At 38.2% G+C, this 21,825-nt stretch overlaps 2 protein-coding genes across 5 annotated transcripts in view; one reads left to right on the top strand and one right to left on the bottom strand.

Annotated features, from left to right (window-relative positions):
* Positions 1 to 4,384, top strand: part of mybpc3 (myosin binding protein C3) — a 36,747-nt gene extending 32,363 nt beyond the window's left edge. The window contains exons 29-33 of the mRNA XM_046032028.1: positions 963 to 1,122; positions 1,276 to 1,412; positions 2,092 to 2,278; positions 3,656 to 3,701; positions 3,849 to 4,384. Of these exons, the coding sequence (XP_045887984.1) occupies positions 963 to 1,122; positions 1,276 to 1,412; positions 2,092 to 2,278; positions 3,656 to 3,696 (525 nt within the window). The 3' untranslated portion in view covers positions 3,697 to 3,701; positions 3,849 to 4,384. The remainder of the gene's footprint in view (positions 1 to 962; positions 1,123 to 1,275; positions 1,413 to 2,091; positions 2,279 to 3,655; positions 3,702 to 3,848) is intronic.
* A 2,494-nt stretch (positions 4,385 to 6,878) lies between these two features.
* The window catches only part of lgr4 (leucine-rich repeat containing G protein-coupled receptor 4), a 40,873-nt gene continuing 25,926 nt past the window's right edge, over positions 6,879 to 21,825 (bottom strand). For all 4 annotated transcript variants that reach the window (XM_046032023.1, XM_046032024.1, XM_046032025.1 and 1 more), the window contains 14 exons: positions 19,842 to 20,057; positions 17,997 to 18,068; positions 15,912 to 15,980; positions 15,349 to 15,420; positions 15,034 to 15,105; positions 14,796 to 14,864; positions 14,640 to 14,711; positions 14,259 to 14,324; positions 14,018 to 14,089; positions 13,849 to 13,920; positions 13,600 to 13,725; positions 12,037 to 12,134; positions 11,268 to 11,321; positions 6,879 to 11,117 (listed from right to left, as the gene is read on the bottom strand). In XM_046032023.1, coding sequence (XP_045887979.1) covers positions 9,709 to 11,117; positions 11,268 to 11,321; positions 12,037 to 12,134; positions 13,600 to 13,725; positions 13,849 to 13,920; positions 14,018 to 14,089; positions 14,259 to 14,324; positions 14,640 to 14,711; positions 14,796 to 14,864; positions 15,034 to 15,105; positions 15,349 to 15,420; positions 15,912 to 15,980; positions 17,997 to 18,068; positions 19,842 to 20,057 — 2,539 coding nt within the window. In that variant the 3' untranslated portion in view covers positions 6,879 to 9,708. The remainder of the gene's footprint in view (positions 11,118 to 11,267; positions 11,322 to 12,036; positions 12,135 to 13,599; positions 13,726 to 13,848; positions 13,921 to 14,017; positions 14,090 to 14,258; positions 14,325 to 14,639; positions 14,712 to 14,795; positions 14,865 to 15,033; positions 15,106 to 15,348; positions 15,421 to 15,911; positions 15,981 to 17,996; positions 18,069 to 19,841; positions 20,058 to 21,825) is intronic.

Here is a 21,825-nt window from a genome sequence, read left to right as displayed (position 1 = left end):
ATATATTTGAGAGAATTACACAACTCCTCTAGTTTCAGGTAGATTATGAAGGTATTTAAAAACCAAATGGTATCTCTAGATCATTATGTTAGGAAGTTATTTGCCATGTTCTAATAGACAAATGTAATTTGCCTGAGTGAAAAAACAATGGATTAAATTCAGACTGTGTCAATTTATGTGGACCATAATGGTAAAGGGAATGTGATTAACTCTTTTCTGCCTTTATATTATTACTAATTACTTTTTTTAACATTAAAATTATGAGGTTCTTAATTACAACTTCCCCCTCAGCTTAACATCAACCTACGCATTTTGCATTTTTCACTTTATTACATACTGTAATTGCTCAAATATCTGATTTGCAGTGATTGCAATACAAGCCAAGTAAAGTTGTAGTTACATTTTTCATGGAAGGCAATACAGCCCCCAACTAGAAAGGACTAATACACACAGAGAATGTTTAAAGCAGCACAGGATTCACTTAAGTAAATGTCTGAAAATGGCCCAATATGAATATGTGCATAGAAATTACTATACGGATATGTGACAAATGAAAGGAAAGTGTTTTAGTGAAGTGTTGTTCCACCATGACCGTCCATAGCAACTTCACTGACAGTGATCCTTTGCATAGACTCTTCAAGTCTCTGAAACGCTGGAGGGAGGAACACCATTCTGCCAAAAGATCTTCCCTCATTTGGCATTTTGATGACGGTGCTGTTATGTGCGTCAATCCAAAATCACCCGTAGGTGTTCAGTTGGGTTGAGATCTGGTGACTGTGACAATGACAACATATGATTCATATAATTTTCATCAAATCATTTCGTGAACCCCCTCATGCCCTGTATGGAAGCATCTGCATTCATTTTGTGTCTTATTTATTCACATTTTCTTCTACCTGTACAACATAAACCATACAGTATTAAAAAATTAATCTGAAAACTTTTTTGTGATTCATATGAAGGAGTGGTTTACAGTCTACGATCAGTACAGGCGAAGCAACTGTGTTGTGTCTGACCTCATCATGGGGAATGAGTATGTCTTTCGAGTCTTTGCCATAAACCTGGTGGGCCTCAGCCCAGAGCCCTGCATCACAAAAGACAGCGCTTACATCCAGAAAACAGGTGGGCTCTGACTGCACTTATATAATTAGTTCAAAGCAGTTATGATTCTGATTTCATGTCCTGTAAGTGTAGATGTTATATGTGAAATCTTAAAATTTGTCATGAAAAAATAAGCACAACTGAAGAAAACTGTCTTTCTGCCGGCCTCCTCAGGAATGGAGTACAAGCCGCCTACCCACAAGAACCATGACTTCACAGAGGCTCCCAAGTTCACGCATCCTTTGGTGAACCGTTCTGTAATAGCAGGATACAACGCCACCCTCAGCTGCTCAGTCAGAGGCATACCAAAGGTCAGTAGGCGCATTCAGGAAAATGTGCAAAGGATATTTGTGATCAAATACAATCACATATCAAAAATCTTGGATGTCATCAACTATCAATTGAATGCAGTTTTTGTAATAGTCATAACTTTTATTGGAAAACATTTTAGGTGGAATTTCGCCAAAAACTATTTGTACTCAAGGTCCACTTTCTAGCCACTATTTCAACCATAGCACAGAAGCTGTAATAATTTTCTTCAGAGAACTTTTAGGACTTTTTGTCCATGTTGGCTTAAATGTTAGGCATGAAAGTTCACGCTTCAAAATAGCAAAACAATCCAAGCTCAAGGTCCACTTACTGACTTTTCTCAGAGCTTTCAACCAGAGCGAAGAATGAACTTTCATGCTTAAATACTTTTATCATAGAAAAATATAGAATAACTGAGTAAAATACAAAAATGACTACAACCAAAGAAAAAATACACCCTGTGTCTACCCACAGTATAACCCCCTGGCCCTCTACATGCAGACATTTGGAGATTAATAGCAAGTAATAAACACCCTGTGCTCAGTGAAACAGTATCCACCAGATAAATCAGTGATTATGATTGTTACTAATGGACCAGAACTAATTGTGCAGTAGTGACAGAAGTGCCGACTGTGTAAAATATCACCTGACATACTGTAATACTTTGTCCTACCTTGTTAGCCCAAAGTGACTTGGTACAAAAACAAGATGGACATCACAAATGAAGCCAAGTACCGGATGCTCAGTAAGCAAGGTGTTCTGACGCTGGAGATCCGTAAGCCCTGTCTGTTCGATGGGGGAGTGTATATGTGCAAAGCAGTCAATGACATCGGAGAAGACATAGTCGAGTGTAAACTGGAGGTTCGCCGTAAGTATCCTGCTAGGTGTTACAGGGACAGAAACCCTGTCCTCTTTCTCATGACACACTTTACACTCTTGTCTTTCCCCCCATTACCCCTTCCTTTTCATCCTTAAAAATAAAATGTTGAATCATGAAAGTCTACATAAAATGAATGTCTTTAATGAAGAAAAACACATTTTAGCATTCTCTATATACTAAAACGTTTTAAATTAAAGCACTATATTCCTGTGTTGGAATTTCCAAAATAGTGCTTTATCTCACCTTGCTTTCCTAATTTCCAATTAGTTTCCTGGACAGTGTATGTTTATGATTATAGGAAAAATAGAAATTTCCCAGAAAGAACTGCAGAATTTAAATATTGTCTCAGAAAAATCTCAACACAAGATCCAACTTATGTTTCTTGTTTCCTGAAGGTTTCGTCATGCAGTTGCTCAGTTGGTAGTAACAAGAGTACCTTAGCAACTCCATCTGCTGAGGAAGGCCGCCATATGCGGTTGAATGAAAGCTTCAGAAACAACAAAGTAATATGTTGTATTCAAACTTTAAATTTTTCTGTTTTCAAGGTAGAGAATGAACATTCATGCTCAACAAAAATTAATTCATTACTCACTTACTTTTTTTCTCTCAGGGCTGCACTTGCAAATCATTCGAAAGTATGAAATAAAATGCATCAACTGACCACACTCTCTATTTTCCTTATTATTAGTACCAAATTACATAGTTATTTGTGAGTAACCTCTGGGAGTTTAAGTGCAAGTTACAGACCTTTAAAATAGTCAAAAATGGATACTTTTTTTTAAAACATAACAAATTGATGCCTAGTTTATTTGACATTATCTATAGTAACAACAAACAAACATGAAAGCATATCGTCATGTGGTCAAAAATCACAACACAGCATTACTAACATGTATTTATGAATTCATTCTAAAGGTCTAAATAGAGCTTAAAGACATCATACAGTTACTTTTAATGAGTGTGTCTCCCAATGTTTTGTCCTGTCACGATTCAAACCAACCTATGATCCTGAGGATAGACCCAACCCCACTCCCTTCTGTGATAAATGCTGTTGAAGGATAGGTCAAATCATCTATGCTTAATGAAACACAAATGTATTTATCACATTCCTCTGCATTTTGACTCAAGATTAACTTAACTTAAAGTTTTTTAATGAGCTGTAATCAATATTTTTATATCAATAATGGATCACATGACTACTTGTTTAAGGTGTCACTTGTAGTGATGAACCCACAGACAATTACCACCAGACTCTGCAGTTCCTCACAGCTTTACAGACTTTTTATGTTATTTTTATTTTGTTTATTGCCCACAACTAACGGTGCACTCTCATGGTGTCAAACCCACTGTACTCTACCTGCTCAGCACCAAACGGCAGACAGACAGAGTTGGCGACTAGCTGGTGAGCACAGTTGAGTATTTAGCAGCTAAAGAGCCCCCAAGTGTATAAAAATCTATTATTGCAGTCATAAGATTTTATTCTTTTTATAAAATATAAAAATACTACTTATTAAATTGTTAAGGCATCTGTATGTTGACTTATGTTCCTGGCTTGCAGCTCAAATTGCTAAAGAAGAAAAGAAGTAAGACGTCTGAGCTGCTGACAGAAGAGAAGATCGACGCCTGCATGTTGACTTTTTTGTCATGAGAAACTCTCCACCTACATCGCAAACTGTGTTTTGCCCACATCTTTTTCTTTTTTTGGGTTTTGCACCACTTTCCTCTTCTGTAATCATCCTTGTAACCATCTTGCTATCCTCCCTGTTATGTTAGTACCATGTGTACCGCTGAATTGAACTGACTGGGACTCTTTGCTTGAATTTGCGGTTTATTAGTTGGGAAGTATTGGTATTTATGTATTATTTAAAAAGTAATGGTTTGTCACTTTCTACACTCACTTCCAGGAATAGACATAAATGGATCATGGTGTCCAGTAAATATGGATAATAGTCAAAGAAAGTTGCAATATTTATGAAATGACTTTATGATCTGTCATTTTGTTTCTCACTTATTTCAGCTGGGGGAAAGGAATGGATTAGAGTGTTTGGATTTGTTTGTGTGCTTACAAAGGTCAATATAAATGCTTCAAAAATACAGTGAGTGATTCAATTCAGTCATATTATCAAGTAGTGGCATTATGCTACAGTGTAGTCAGTGATGCACAGATGGTGACCAGTTCCTGAAACTGCCATCGTGATAGCTGCAGCAGCCGTTGGTATTCAGAAAATGCAAAAAGCATGCCACAAACACTCAGAAGTCCAGTGGAATGGAAGAGTTGTCGGGGGCTTAGTTTTATTGTATCAAAGCCCACTAAAGCCAGTGGTGTGAGGCATGTGCCTAATGTGCACACCACAGAGGGATGTGTGTGAAGGGCTGGAATTGCAGAGATGTCCTTTTACCGCTGAGGACATGCGTCAGTGAAGAGGAACACATGTTTAGGTTCGTGGAGAGGGAGCTGCTGTAACATCACTCGGCAGTTATTCCTTTGATGCCTTGAATGTACACATTTCCTGTGCCCTCTCAATGTACAGCTGGAAAACATCCAGTGTGCCTTGTACTGGGCTACTATTAACATACATGATGGATGTTTTACAGTGCCTCTGTGTTTGCCAGGTGTTTTGACATGGGGTTTCACCAAAATCCACAAATTCCAAGTCAAAAGGTGACACTTTCAAAGCTAAACAGGACTTCTCAAGTTTCATGTATGTTCCTTTATACCAATCCCAGAAGTTAATTTTCACTCATCACCAAGTTACAGCTCACTACACGAGTAACAGGAGCCAGCAGCGGTATACAACATGACTTGTGACTGGAGGTGAAAGGAAATTCCACTGAACGGCACAAATGGTCTTATCTACGTTAACAGGCGTGGGAAGGTCTACATTTACACAAAACATCTCACCCTTAAAATGGTGTTTTCACAGGCAATTTCAACTGAAAATAGGTTAACAAAACTTCTCTACAAAAGTCTACAGTTAGCAGATCTGAGGCTGTACTACAAAATGCTAACAGCAGTGGTGGAAGAAGTAGACAATAACACAGTGATACTAACTCTGGAAAAGTACTAGCATGAACGTATACTTAAAGTACCCCCCCCAAAAGTTCAGAATAATATTTATTATATCATATTATTGGTTTATAATTATTGATGCATTAATGTACACTTCAGATTATTAATACAGACTATAGTCAGCAAATGCTTATTTGTTGATTATATTTTGTTTTAATTTATTAATAATTAAATAAATACAGTAAAACATGCAATATTCCCCTCTGAAACGTATGCTAGTGTAGAAGTATAGAGTATCATAAAATGAAAATAAGTACCCCAATAATGAGTTTGAGTTCTGACTTGAATAAATATACTTAGTTACTTTCCACCACTTAACATCCTTTCCTAACATGCCCACAATGACAGTGCAAACATGCAGTTTACCAGGTTTAATCTTTATCTAATCACTATCTTAGTTTAGCATGTTAGCATGCTAATATAATATTTACTAAATAGCAGCACTAAACACAAAGCACAGCTAAGGCTAATGAGAATGTCGTTAGTTTTGTAGGTATTTTGTCATGAACCAAAGTATTGATTAAAAGGAAATTTCAACCCTGATTGTGGCGCTTGATGAAAAGTTAAGGGATCACCAAAGTTATTACAGTTCATCCTGCAGGGGGCATTAATGTTTGTACCAGATTTTTCATGGCAGTCCATCCAATAGTTGTTGAGATATTTCAGTCTCACCAAAGTAATGATCTAACTGATTGCTATCAGCATCACTGCTAGAGTGGCTAAAAATGGCTTTTTGGACGATTATTATGAGCAGAAAAAAAGACATCTAATTATCTTCTATCTACTGACAGTCGAGTTCACATAATTTCTCTTTGATGTATCGACTATTTGATGGTAGTTTCAAGTATATCACGTTTGGTAAGGATAATGATAAGTCCTCATTTAGTTCAAATTTAATTCATCACCATGGTAAATTCTCTTAGGACTGGACAAATGGTTTGAGCGGAAACATAGGGCCTAATTTGAAAGACAAGGAATCTTCCATTGTACAGCATGTCAGACTGATGTTCAGAGTTCAATTAGGAACTCCTCAGGGAGAACAAAATGTAGGATTACAGACAATATTTTCATTTCAGGGGTTCTGACCTTTCTATGACATTGCAACAAACAGAACTTTCTATATTATCCACATTCCCAAAAATCAATCTATGCAGGAACTTAAAACAAAGCAAAGCTGCATTGACAAGAATTTTGTGATATGACAGCTGGATATGAGAAGTTTTAACAAGGTAGAGAGCACAATCATTTCAGATATATAAAATATTCGATGAAGACAATGGTCACTACAGTGTTAAATTTAACACAAATGTAAATAAAAAATACTAGTGTTCTTCCAACGTTATTCATTCACAATTTGTAGAATTTATTTTTCTATTTAAACAGAATAAAACAACTTGGGGAGATCTCACATGAAAAACTACAAATAAGATTGAATTTGAACTGAAATTAAGTGAGGTTTTTTTATAATCTGTATAATTCTGCAAGTTTGTCTCTATAAAAAATAAAACAAAAATTTCATAGTTTAAAGTTTGGTTTAAAAAAAATCACAGTATACAGTACATAGATTCGTCCCACAATTTGCACTTATCTAAAATGACAACCACGTGTCAACATGAAGCCAAGAAGGCAAATAAATGAACACAGACTTTTCTTTTACAAAGCACCGCTGGTAGCCGCTACATTTGAGGAGGTAGCTTGCTTAGTTAGCATCCCATTCTTGATTACTTGCTTTCTTTTTCAAATAATTTACATAGAAATTCAAAAACCAAAACTGCTAAAAGATTTGTACATTTTCACCAGACGGGACATCAGACATCTCAAACAATCAAATGACATTTTGGTTGGTGCAACAATTTACACACCCTGTCGAGATCATGCCTACACGGAAACAGAAAAGAAAACCCTAAAGAGTCATATGAAATGGTATATTATAAGGAGACAAGAATGTCTTGTTGGTGGAAGAAAACTTTTCTCTACATTGCCTAAATTCCTGAGCACTCACATGACGCGCACTTGTGGATACATGCTCCGAGGGTGTATCCAACTTAATGTGTAGAGTCATGCTCCAGCAACGCCAAACGCCAGTCAAACCCTCTCTTACACTCTCTCTCACACACACACACACACATAGTCTTTCTTACGTCAGCTCTCAGGATGAAAAGAGATCTATGTAAATATGGAATATAATAATGCTCTTCTGATGACCTGTACAATAAAACTGGGTTATATAGACTGTAATAAACTGATAATGTAACTGGATATGAAAGACACTGGAGGCAGAATTAGTTTTGTTCTTTTTGAATTCCTATTATTTTCAACATAGGCCTAATTTTCCTACTCTTGTACCATAATGCCAATTTATTCTGGTCCAATTTTTTTCCAATTACTTCACTGTAGAGCTCTAAGGACCTCAGCAGGTACACGGACTGCTCACGTGCACACAAACACCCAAAAATCTCTTGCAAATGCAAAAACGCACTGCAGATACTTGTCTTTAAATATCTGTGGTTGAATAATGATCACCCACATTTCAGTTATAATAGTCCACTTCATACTTTTTGGCACTGCTTAAACACTTTCTTGTTGACTCAGCTGGCTGCCAGTCTGCTGCGTTCACATCGTGTTGGAAGAAGTGGAAGAGTGGGATTACATTCACGTGTTTAACTTGGACGGTATTCATGTGTTTAACTTGTTGCTCACAAGCCAAATGATGCTTAATGATGAGTTTCAGCTCAAACAGAAATGTCAGCTATCACTCATCTCATAAGTTCAACAAGTGTGAAAACAGTTGATTTAGATTTCAAAGTTGTTGCTTGTCGGTCACCAAACTACGATTATGTTTGTATCATTATAGTAATTATTACTACAATTATTATCTACAATTTGTGGCACATAAAATTAATTCAAAATTTTTTTCTTTTGTGACATTTCGGGAAATATTCTCTTTTGTGCCCAAAGTTAGATGAGAAAAGCAATAGCTCTCTCATTTCTCTATGCTAAATACTGAGCTAAAGCCAGCAGTTGGTTAACTTATTTTAGCTTCACATAAAGGCTGGAAACAGAGGAAAACAGCTAGTCTTACTCTGTCCGAATGTAACATAATCCACCTACCAGTACATCTAAAGCTTACTAACTGATATATTATATCTCATTTCTTAATCCTTCAGTTTTTTTAAAAGAGTAAACAGACTAGTCATTTCCCTCTGCTTCCAGTCTTTATGCTAAACTAAGCTAACCATCTCTGCTGGCTGTTGCTTCATATTTGGTGTGCAGATAAGTAGAAGTGATCTTCTCATCTTCCCGTCAGCAAGACAGCTTATAAGCATATTTCCAACAATGTTGAAATTATTCCTTTAATCCTTTAAAAAAAAAAAAAACATCATGATGGCGAAAACTCAGAAAATAAGGCCCAGATTTCAGACTAATGAAAATAACGACCTAAACTAGTGTGTACAATTTTTTTTGTGAAAAACTAAACAAAGAGAGGTGCTGTTGTTTTGGTGAATGCTTGGCTTATATTGTATATTCATCACTCAAAGGCCACCTTACATACACGTGAAATCGTGTCCAACCAAACACTGTTCACACAATAAATAACATCTTTCACCACCACCAAGCATCGTTGCTAAAACAGTGATATCTGCTACTTTTATCACATTCTTAGTCTTAGTAACTTAAAAGTAAAGAAGTGTTTATTATAAACTAGCATTTACTTATACCATTCTCACACAGATAGATTACGATCGTAGGCAGGTAGGGCAGAAGTTATTGCTGACTTTACATTATTCCCTTCTGGTGGGTAAAGACCACCTGGAAGTTACATTCGCACAGAAAAGTCTAGGCTGATTATTCATTACTACATTTACGTTTAAAAAAATCAAAGTATAAAATCAACAGTTGCTGTGGAGAAGCTTTAAAAATTGACAAGATGTATAACAATGATTTAATTAAAAAGCTTATAAGTACAAGTGAAACAGAGAAATCACAATCTTTGACACATCCATTGAGGCTCACAACATCATGATGTCCAATCAAAAACGAGAGGCAGGCACCGGTGGCGAGATGTTTCTTTGCAAGATCCTTTGTCGACCAGTTTGTAACATGATGTGCTCAGTTCAGCTCACTAGGAAATGGTCTAAGTTCAAAAAGCACACCAAGTTCCCTTTAAATGATTGGCTGCATCTGTTTACACAGTAATTACAAATGTAAGTGCTAGCTGAATAGTCTTTTAGCAGGGCAGTTGGCACATTTTGTTGTCGGATATAAAAATGTACAAATTCTTGTAGCATCTAAATTCACATGACAAAGAGATCTGTGCACACAGACGTACTGGCGCTCTGAAGCGTCCTTAGTCCTTGACTCGAGGTATGTTGTATGAGTAGTGTACCAGAGGAAGTCCTCTGCTCTGACAGAAGCAGGCTCTGCCACAGGCCTGAACCTGGTCCGAGCTGTCCGACACAAACGAGTCCCCCTCGTCTGCGTACTCAGACTGAGCAGAGGGTGTGGCACTGTCTGCCCAGAAACACTCGGTGCGCTGGCATACTGCAGCTCCCGCCAGGAGGGTGGGACAGCTGTGAGACTTTACCAAGTGTCTACAGACTGTGGAGGACGAGGGAGAAGAGCAGGTCCTGGCGTGCAGCGCAGCCTCGCACTGCTCGCATACAACTGTCTCTCCGCAAAGCTGCGAGTACACGCCACAGTCAAAGCCCAGGTGGGTGGAGGAGCCTCCGTCTGTGAGCTCTGACCCTCCGCCACCATCATCTCCGTGACTTTCAGCACAGCCCTTGACCTCCCTGGTCAAACCTCCGTGGCCGCGCAGTCTCAACCAGTCCACCCTGAAGGCCGGGCTGAAGAACACATACAGCACTGGGTTCAGGCACGCAGGCAGCGGGAAGAAAATGAGGGTGACAGACTTGGCGATCTCTGGACCGCCGGCTGTAGAGCCAGTCAAGAGAGGAGCAAAGGAGAAAGCTGCCACAGGGCAAAAAAAGATGCAGTTGGTGAAGATGAGCCAGGCTATGTGTCTCAGGGCACCCGTCTGCTCTGGATCTGCCAGCTCCACCCTGCCCAGGTGGCAGTACAGCTGGGTGTACACAGCTGCAGTGAACAGGTAAGCTAGTGCGTTGAGCAGCACCAGAACAACTGTAACACTCAGAGCTGGACTCTCACCACCAGCAAAGGGCAGGCAGAGAGGAGAGGCGGACTGGTCACTGGAGGTCAGTAGAGGCAGGCAGGCACCAGCAGCAGCCAGCAGACCCAGCAGTCCTGCAGCCAGGCTGAAGCGTCGATCTCCTCTCCAGCATCCACGATGGCTGCCGCCGTTCCTTCGGGGTGACATCATTACCTTCCCGAGAATCGTCCGAACGGCCACGCTGCGCTCCACAGCCGCCAGTGACAGTAACAAGACTGCCCACTCTGACGAGAAGACGGCCAAAGCTCCAGCGATCTGACAGCCGGGCCCCATCTCCCACCACACACCGAACTCGGCAAAGGAGCCCCAGGTGGCAACGTCGAGCACAGTCAGCACGCCAACATACAGGCCCGTGAGCAGGTTGGCCAAGGCCAGTAGCCCCATCAGCTGCCTGGCTGGAGAGTGAGACGGTGTGAGGGAGAGGGAATGGCCTGCCGTCCGGTGTGTGGGGGAGAAGGTGGCCACCAGCACCAGGCTGTTAAAGACCAGCGACACCAGGCAGATGAACCAGACTGTCAGACGAATCATCCAGTTACCCAGTAGGTGCTCACAAGGCTTGAAGGCTCCTGAAGACAAGAAACAATGTGATTGTTCAAAAATTAAGACTTAAATTAGCTATTTAGTTTTTCGATTATTACACAGCTCTTCAACATTGATTGGTAGAAGTAAACACACTGACACACAGTGAAAGATATAAAACGTTGTGTCATGCTTACCTGGTGAAGGAGAGCAATGCATAATCATTGTGATTCTTTCCACATCCTCCCCGCCTAAAATAAAACATGTCATGAACGCAAATGTTAAAAAGACAATCTTAGTCCAAGATAGTCGCCTTGCCAAAGAAAGTATGTATGTTCTTGTTTCTGCTATATAACAATCAACAATAGTTAATTAATTTAATTATAGTTAAAGTTAATTATCACAAACATATCCTACCAAGAAAATACAGTATACTTAAATACAGTATACAGTTATTTGTATACAGTAATATATAGTAAAAACACATATAGTAAAGACAACCTTTTTGAACTAATTAAAAGGATGGTAAATCAGGTATTTTCTGATTAATTAATGAAATGAAAATAACTGCACACAAAATTCATGCTAAAGAAAATTTCCTTCAACTTTAAGAAGTAAAGTGGGAACAGTAGGACAGTATTCAATGTAATGGTTTAGTTTTAAGTTATTTAATCCAATAAAACACACTAACATAGAACAAAGAAATACATCTGCACTACACAATCTGTGAACAGTTAAAAGCATGCAGGTTGATACCAGAGTGAGAAAAGCATTCGTCTAACATCTACAGCTGATATCTGGTGGTCTGGGTATAAATTATGCTGTTAGAATGCTCACGTACCTGGAGGCCAATGTATAATCATCTCTGTCGATATTTATAGTTGCTTTTATATAAATAAAACAAAACAAAGTTTGGCTAACATGTCAAGTGTTCCAAGGAAAAGGCTCTGACTGCAGCATTCCCACCTGTAGATTTCTTTGCATCATTTTCCTCAGATGAACTTGTCATTGAGTCACATCCAACAAAAGCACAGCACTGGTAGGCATAAGGGACAGAGATGGACCTACAAACAAACACTCATTTAGAAAGGCTGTGAACATCCTGCTGAGGTCTTGGGTATCATAATACAGATGGTCCAGAAACCTAACACCATCCTGGGAAAAGTATGAAGAATGTGTTTGAATTTGAATTTATTTCAGGATAACCCCTTGAGATGTATCATCTCATTTTCAAGGGGGTCCTGCAGCATACATACATAGACACAAAATTAACCACACATATACAAACACAGACATATATACAAAACAAAAACTCGCTCACCTGCCCTTACCCCCACAATTAACATAGCACATATATTACAGTATATTGACAAATAATCAGCCGAGTGCATTAAACAACCAATACGTCATTTATCAATATGCCTTATGACAAAATGTAACATGCAGGATAACGTCACATCTCACATAGGAATGTTCAAAGAAAATCAAGATAAAGAGAATGAAGACAAAAAGAGTCATGTTCATATACATACTAATATATATTTTCTACATAAACCATTTATATGTAATATCATTGGTATTCTTAATAACAAGAGCATGTAGTTTTAAGAAAAGAAAAAGCAGTTTTGTCTGCAAATAGTTTTTTTTTTTTCAAAAAAATATTTGGATGTTTGGTGGAGAAAACAGATTCAGCTGGCTTTCTCATCAAACATACAAGAGGTGGAGTTGGTTTCTTTTTTCCGATTAACTCAACTAGTTGGATTTGTGCAGCACAGCATGTATGTTGTGTTTTCTACATCACCATTTTAGACCTGCCCTGTTGTTTTAGATACTGAAACATTCTTAAGATCGTGAAAAATTTCCCAGTAAAGTATTTCCCTGATAAAAATATATATATTTACAAACCGTATGTATATAAGATATTTTAACCAATTTCACAGGTGAAATAAGACACAAAAAACTTTCTCACTACATACTGAAAACAGAAGGTGTGGAAAATAAGCCCACTAAATGGCTGAAAATGATCAAATACAATTTCTGAATACACCAGTATCCGATGGCCACAAAAGCAATCTCTAGACATTTCCCATATCTGCAAATGGGTTACGTCCTGTAATGATGTGATCTTTCTTTCTGAAACCATTCATTCATTAGACATTTTGACAAATAGTACAAAAACACGGCCTTTAATCACAGATTTGACATTTCTATTTCCTAGATTGTAATATTTAATTTCAATACAGCATGATTTTTCTTTAACCTTACAACAAATCACAATACTTTTGCATTAATTATTTACTTATTTTTAAGTATTTTTGGGGCATTTTGTGCCTTTACTAGAGAGTGACAGTAGATAGGTGACAGGAAACGAGGAGAGCAAAAGATGGGGGATCACAATTAACAAACGTCATCCAGTCGGAGCTGAACCTGAGACATTGCAATTATATAGTCAGATATGATTCTGCATTTTTTCCTAAACATTGAACATAAACGAACTTGACCACTGAAAGCACAGCAGTTTTTTCTCACCTGAGTTTGGGCAGGTTTTTTGCAGACAGCACATTCTTCATCTGTGGGTTCCCTGAGAGTTTCAACTGACTAAGCGTGCTCAGTCCAGTTGTTGGAATCACAGTCAGAGAGTTCATGCTCAGATCTCTGGGAAAAAAAACAAAAATTATTAAGCATTCTGCACAACACAAACCAAATGACGATTTATAACTGGAGTTCTGTACTCATTCTGCTGCAAGGTGAAAAAAAAATTACTGAAGTCATACTCACAGGTTGGTGAGTGCAGTGAGGGTGAGGAAAGCATCTCTGTGAATGACTCGGATTTCATTTCTACTCAGGTCTCTGTGTAAAATCACAATACAATGAACTCACAATCCAGGCACAAAACATTTGTTGGAACAGCATCCAGTGTGTGTTACCGACAGTGTGTGTGACTTACAGTAATCGGAGAGCAGAGAGACCTTGGAAAGTGTCCCTGTCAATTTGTTGAATGTGGTTGTGCTGAAAGCTTCTGTAGATTATAAACAAGAATTTAACAGATTTTAAGCAAGCAAATTATTACTATTATCTACTACCTTAATTGTTTGCTATGATATTATAATCTTAAAATAGAAGCTGTCTTTTACGCTTTACCATCCTTTTCTGAATTGATTTGTGACTTCTACATGTTCAACACTCACGTCTCCTGCAGTCGGACGCAGCCCTGGAGGGATGGTAGCTCCTTGATCTCATTATAGGAGAGGTCTCTGATGGAGGGAAAGCAAACAGCTTCAACAATTAGACAACTGGGACAATTTAAAATGAAGATATAATTGGTCTACAAACAACTGCTCTACACATCAGGGTGTACACTTTTCTAAAATGCTACATTTTTAGTGTGAATGGGAATCCACGTTCTGCCTGTAGCAGTGTAAAAACCATAGTTAATCCATTAGGCTACACTGTGATAAGTTCTACAGTCCTGGTAAGTTCCTAATGATCTTCAACCTTTAGCAGGTACTATTATTTGTAGAAAACATGTTTTAAGTACTATTGTGGGGACAGGAAAGGAAAAATCTTACAGTGTCCGAAGCAACTTGAGATCCTCACAAATATCAGCAGGGATGGATGATATCTTGGTTCCTGACAGGGTCCTGGAAATGAAAAAGGCCCATTAGTCACTTCTGAGACACACAAAAGCACAAGCAGGAACAGATGCTGCATCCAAGTTCACTCACAGACTCTCAAGGTTATTAGTCCCGGTAAGGATGGGGAAGTCTTGCATCATGCTGGCCCCACGCAACATCCTGAAACACATATGGGGACGAATAGTAAAATCATGAACATAACATGAGTTGGTATGGATTAAACACATTTAAAAAGCTTTTAAAAAGGTTCAATTCATCAACAACTGAAGTTCAGACAGCGCTGGTTAACACTGATTTGTCAGGAGTCGTGCCTGACAGTGGGACTTACAGGGAGTGAAGGTCGGACAGATTCTGGAAAGCCGAAGCACCGACGAAGGACAGAGGGTTGTCATAAAGATGTCTGAGAGGGCAGAGAGAGCAGAGGGGGAATAGTTAATTTACTATGCAAGAATGGCACCATCTTCTGGACATTTATCTACTGAAGCCCCACACTCGCATCCCATGGCAGCTAACACCGAATGTATGTTTCCCAGAGAGCATACTATGCATTGTGCAAAGCAGCATTTGTACAAATCTTGAGTTATTAGTGTGCGGCGTCTGTTCTAAGCAGTGTCAGTGAATCAGAGGGGGAGTTTGACCTTACATGGTTCGCAGCAGGGGGTTGTTATGGAAGGCCCCTTCAGGTATGGAAGCAATGTCGTTGCTGTGAAACCCGCTGCAGGAGGAAGGTCAAAGAGACATTGTAAAAGACACTTTGCTCAGTATGAAACCAGTTAAGTTGACATATGCAAAACTAAAAACATAAATAAGAAAAGTTATGTTACTAAAGGCACAGGCCTACCTGATGATATTATATCATATTATTTAATGACTCTCAAATTATCTTTTTCATATTATTATAATTTGATATTTCTTCACCATCATTGCTCATAATAATAATACATGCAATTTATGCATCACCTAATTTCATAAGAACACAGGTCTAACCCACAAGAAAGAACAGTGAATGTTTAATCAAATATTGTATTGGTCATACTAAACACTGACTTAGTGCTTGTCCGTTTTATAAAGTTTTGAAGCTTAAAAATTAATCGCATATTAAATCACAATATTGGTAAAAAAAAAATCTCAATTAGATTATTTTCCAAAATTGTTCAGCCCTGGTCCCTGACTTCAGTGTCAGTGCAAACAAGACAGTGTACTCACAGCTCCTTGAGTTTGGGCAGGCTTTCTATTGCTTTGGGAAAAACCATCAAGTTGTTGAAGTTAAGATCTCTATGATGAGATGAAGACAGACACAGGAAGTAAGCGCTGTGATTCTTAAATGTTGATGTAACATATCCATCCCTCTAAAGCCCATAATTAAGCCCGTAATTAATGGTACATTCAAACAACACAATCAAGAATTCCTTATAGGAGTGTTCAATTAGGGATGAAACAGTATGAAAATTTCATATCATGATTATAGTGACCAAAATTATCACAGTTATCAGTATTATCATGGTATTGTAAAAATGTGCCAAAAAATATTAAAATGTACTGATACACACACTGAAACCATTTCAACAAGTTTTATATTGAAAACTACAAATACAATTGCCATTTTGTTTGCATCAAAAATAAAATAAACAGCAAATACCTTTTGTAAACATATGAAAATAATCTAAGTGTGCATTATCAAGATTTTATATTTTATATTATATAGGTAATACAAGGATCCCGTGGACAGCTACATGAAGTAACTGCAATGAGGCCAAAAACTGACATAAATACAGAGGAGTCTGTAACGTTTCTACATATGCTGGTTGGTTGACTAAACAGCATAACGTGTTATCATGTGCATTGGACGAATAGACTCTGCCGACACACGACGCACACAGCAACAGAACAACATGTAGCGTTTTTACAAGAGCAGCTAACACTGAGAGCTTCAGTTTACACGCTGTTAGCAAGTCAGAGAGACAAACCAAAGCTAAAAGTTAACTCACCCTGGGTTCACTGTAAAGTCATTTTCTTCAATCAAGTTTCTCTCAGCACTCTCATAAAAAACAAAAACACGACCGGACTTCAGAGTGACTGAAAAAAAGTGTTGTCATTGACCCAAACAAACCCAAGTTGCATTCTGCGCATGCGGGCCTACTTCCGGGAGATGCTGGACAGTGTTTGCCGTGAGATTATAACAGCGCGGTTAACCGTACCCAGTTAGCATGGTAATTAAAATGTGTACGGTAATAATAACTGTTGGGAATTTTACCATGGTTTACCGTTAAACCGGTAATCGTTTCATCCCTATCTGCAATTATCTTTTAACAGTAAGAACCAATGAACAACTGAGCAGTACTTATCCTCAACATAAATACATAATCCTAATAACTGATCTCCAGTCCATTGTTCTTTGGAAATCAGAGCCCACTGTATAAAAAAAACATATCATTGCATTCTATTAAAACACTCCATCTTATTCTTAGCACACTAAGTTGCAAGCAACTGAGTCATGGAGCTAGCGCTGCAGTTAATGGTTATTTTCCATAAGATTAATCTGGTCATTACGTTTGGGATAAATTCTATAAAGCACTGCAAACAGTGAAAATGTTCTGAGAGCCCAGGGCCACACTGCCTGCTTTGTTGAACACAGAAAGATATTCAATTTACAATGATGAAAAGCAGCAAACCCTCGTATTTGGGAAACCAAACAGGGCAAAAATTTTATTTTTTCTTGTATCATTGATACATGACATAAATGATTATCTATTATTAATTATTATTATTATATTGGTTATCGTTTCAGCACAGTATGAAGCAGCACAAGCAACAGCATATTTGATAACAGAGTATCTGCACTGACAGCAAAAGAGTTGGGGGGGGTTACCTGCATTGAGTTAAAGGAACATGGTTCACACTGCAAAACTGCATTTGAACTTTTTGTATTTTGTTAATGCTGGGATTTAGAACAAAAAACAAAGTATCGAGACATCCCTAGTCTCCAGTAAAGGTCTGTGTGTTGTACAGTAGCTGTTTGCCATTAGGGAAGGCTGTCACAAAAAGATTTTTCATGGCTGTATGGCAGGAGGAAGTGAACAGTGGGAGGGCAGATTTGATAAGCATCATGTACTTTGCTCTATTTATCCTAGAGCAATTAAAGGAGGAAGTGGACACAATGATGTCTGGAGGACTGGAGCAGAGGTGGGTGGGGGGGGTCGTTAGCACACACAAACACGAGCGCAAACACACTAATTCACACACACACACACACATACACACAAACCAACTACTGTATGACGGTGCACTTACAGTGTCTCCAGATTCACGAGTCCAGCAAAACAGCTGTCTCTTATCTCCTTAATTCTGTTGTTATGAAGATGCCTGGAAAAGAAAAAGCAGTTTTAGACACATCTGAGAGATTTTCCTACAATGATAGATATATAATAATCTTTCACATTCATCATGTTTTTTTGCAGCTTTTGTGGAATGTTCTACAACTAATTTTTGAATGGCTTGTGAATAAGGTGTCTGTACTGCATGTGTATATGCCGAAGGCTTTCCTTGTCTAATAGATTCAAGGTCTTTTCTTCCTGTTTATCCTGACGTGTTTATACTAACCCGGCAGCAATACCAGTCAGTGTGTGGGTGTGTGTGTGTGTGTGTGTGTGTGTGTGTGTGTGTGTGTGTGTGCGCGCGTGTTTGAGTGTGTGTATGTGTGAATGTATAAAAGTAACAGAGAAAAGATTTACGTTTTAAACAATCCCTTAGATTTGTAACACACCGCATATTTGTACAAGTTCTTCTCACGGAAGGTTTTAGCATTTCCCACCATGCATAAAACAACAAAATCATTTAGCTTTTTACATTAATGCTCAGAGTCGAGTAACTTTTTCAATGTGTCATTAACATTTAAATTCAACCCCCAATGGCACATTTCACTGCAAAAAAGTGGTTGCATGCACAGCAGGGTACAAGTAGCAACCTGTTTTGTTGACTTATTAACTGTAAGCTGTGGAAATAAATACAACAGTATGTTTGTGTTTGGAATCTGATTTGTAGGCGCTCGGAGGATACGTTCAGAACTAGAGCAGAACACAAGCAGATGTACTTTGCATTGAGTTCTGGTGACAGAATAATGCAGATGATATATGAAAAACTAAATAGGAATTTGCTTCTTTAATTCAGAGGGGAGCATTAGCAGTACAGTTGTATTTAACTAAGTGGATGGTGATCTACACAGTCAGGTGGATAAAAGATTTTCAATTTAATTTATCAGAAACATTTCCCCCAAAATCCCTAAACATTAACTTAACAAAATGTCCATTACACACCATGGCTGAGAATTTAAAGAAACTATCAATGTATGGTGACACTGCAGAGAATGTCACAATACAGCTTTCCCTCATGTGCTTAACACCCAGTGATTTTTACTTCTTCAGCTGCTCCCTCAGGTCATGTTAGTCAGGGTGAGAATGTTCTGTATGAATAGACCCACATCAAAATCCATACGGCAGCTGGCTTGACCAGGTTTTCAAAAACGACATCTCACTAGACTAGCTCAACATTTTGGATTTGCAAAACCTCTGAATCACATTTTTAATGACATATTTGTGAGTGTTCTTTTGTCTGCATAATAAAGACACAAAAGTCCATATTGTTCCTACTGAGTTATTTAGCATATAGATATATGGAGACTACATGCAAAGTTCTCCTGGCTTTTCTGGGGAAGTTCACTTTAAGGACTCAGTAGCTGTAGCTTTGAAAAGACGTCTCACCAAAAACTTTGATTGATGAAATGCCTTAGTATGTAGTTGTCAAAAATACTTTTTCAGTTATTCCATTGACTGATGGTTTCATGACATGGCTATTTATTCATTTAAAAATGTTGTCCTTCTGGGTATTTTTTCAAACTTTATTTGACTATGGTTTATGTTGACTATCAAATTATTTCAATAACTAACTGTACATGAAGTCAGTGTATACAGCTGAATACAATGGATGGTTTATTGCCTATGGTCTTTTTTATCCACCACAAAGGCCCGACTGACCAGAAACATTAGTTAAACAGATATACTTTAAACCTTGGTACTCCAACACTACTATGCCGATTTTCATTCTAAACCACAATTAGAACAGCAGCTTAACATGACTTACAGCACAACTAGACTGGTGAGGTTTGCAAAGGCATTGTCAGGTATGTAGAAGATGCGGTTGAGTGCCAACGTAAGAGCCTGAAGATTCGCCTGGTATCTCAGAGAACCAATGGGGACTTCTGTCAGGTTGTTATCATCCAACCAGAGGTGGCGCAGATGCTGAAGGCCTTCAAAACTGTCGTCTGGAACTGTGGTAATATGGTTTGCATCCAGGCGACTGCGGAATAGCGAAACAAGGAAAAAGCATAGGTTCAATAATTGAATATGATATTGAAGCTGACATTTGACAATGCCTTCATTATTTTACTGACATCAAACTGACCTTAATTCGACCTTCTATTACTTTTATTGTCTTTTCTAGGTCATGGTGAACTTGGGCCGAGCAAAGTAGCAAATAGCCAGAACCACAAAATTGTAGTCTATTTAGCTTATGATGGGTTTGACTTTTGGTCTCTACAAAATCTCTTTAATAAAAAACGGAATCTGGTCTTCTTTAAGGCATTGAAGGGTCTTATAAGCAGTGTTGGGAAAGTTACTCAGAAATAGTAATATATTACAAGTTACTTATTACTCCTTAAAAAAGCAATATAATTACTTTACATATTAATAGGGATGAAACGATTACCGGTTTAACAGTAAACCATGGTAAAATTCCCGACGGTCATTATTACCGTACACATTTTAATTACCACGGTAACCGGGTACGGTTAATCGCGCTATTATAAACTCATGGCAAACACTGCCCAGCGTCTCCCAGAAGCAGGCGCGCATGCGCAGAATGCAACGTGGGTTTGTTTGGGTCAATGACAACACGGCGGAAGACAGCGCTGCAGAGATTTTCAGTCACTCTGAAGTCCGGTCGTATTTTAGTTTTTATGAGAGTGCTGAGGGAAACTTGATTGAAGAAAATGACCTTACAGTTAACCCAGGGTGAGTTAATTTTTAGCTTTGGTTTGTCTCTCTGACTTGCTAACGGCGTGCAAACTGAAGCTCTCAGTGTTAGCTGCTCTTGTAAAAACGCTACACATTGTTCTGTTGCTGTGTGCGTCGTGTGTCCATTCGTCCAATGCACATAACACGTTATGCAGTTTAGTAAACCAACCAGCATATCTAGAAATGTTACAGACTCCTTTGTATTTATGTCAGTTTTTGGGCTCATTGCAGTTACTATCACTGTCTACTAAATACTTATTTGTTTTCATATAATTGTGCATGGGGTCATTGTATTACCTATATAATATAAAATCTTGATAATGCACACTTGATTGATTTTCATATGTTTACAAAAGGTATTTGCTGTTATTTTATTTTTGATGCAAACAAAATGGCAATTGTATTTGTAGTTTTGAATATAAAACTTGTTGAAATGGTTTCAGTGTGTGTGTATCAGTACATTTTAATATTTTTTGGCACATTTACCAACATAATACTGATAACCGTGATAATTTTGATCACTATAATCGTGATTATAGGGGGGTTCTAACTTTGAACAGGTTTGTGCCCTCTGTTTGAGAGAGAGAGAGAGAGCGAGAGGTGCTGCACGAATATACAGTGGGTACGGAAAGTATTCAGACCCCTTTAAATTTTTCACTCTTTGTTTCATTGCAGCCATTTTCCAAAAATCAAAAAAGTTCATTTTATTTCTCAGTAATGTACACTCAGCACCCCATCTTGACAGAAAAAAACAGAAATGTAGAAATTTTTGCAAATTTATTAAAAAAGAAAAACTGAAATATCACATGGTCATAAGTATTCAGACCCTTTGCCGTGACACTCATATTTAACTCAGGTGCTGTCTATTTCTTCTGATCATCCTTGAGATGGTTCTACACCTTCATTTGAGTCCAGCTGTGTTTGATTATACTGATTGGACTTGATTAGGAAAGCCACACACCTGTCTATATAAGACCTTACAGCTCACAGTGCATGTCAGAGCAAATGAGAATCATGAGGTCAAAGGAACTGCCTGAAGAGCTCAGAGACAG

The sequence above is a fragment of the Micropterus dolomieu genome, linkage group LG20 (genome assembly GCF_021292245.1).
Source record: "Micropterus dolomieu isolate WLL.071019.BEF.003 ecotype Adirondacks linkage group LG20, ASM2129224v1, whole genome shotgun sequence".
NCBI classification, from domain to species: domain Eukaryota; kingdom Metazoa; phylum Chordata; class Actinopteri; order Centrarchiformes; family Centrarchidae; genus Micropterus; species Micropterus dolomieu.
The sequence above is the reverse complement of the archived record's forward strand: the minus strand, read 5'-3'. Positions and strand labels throughout refer to the sequence as shown.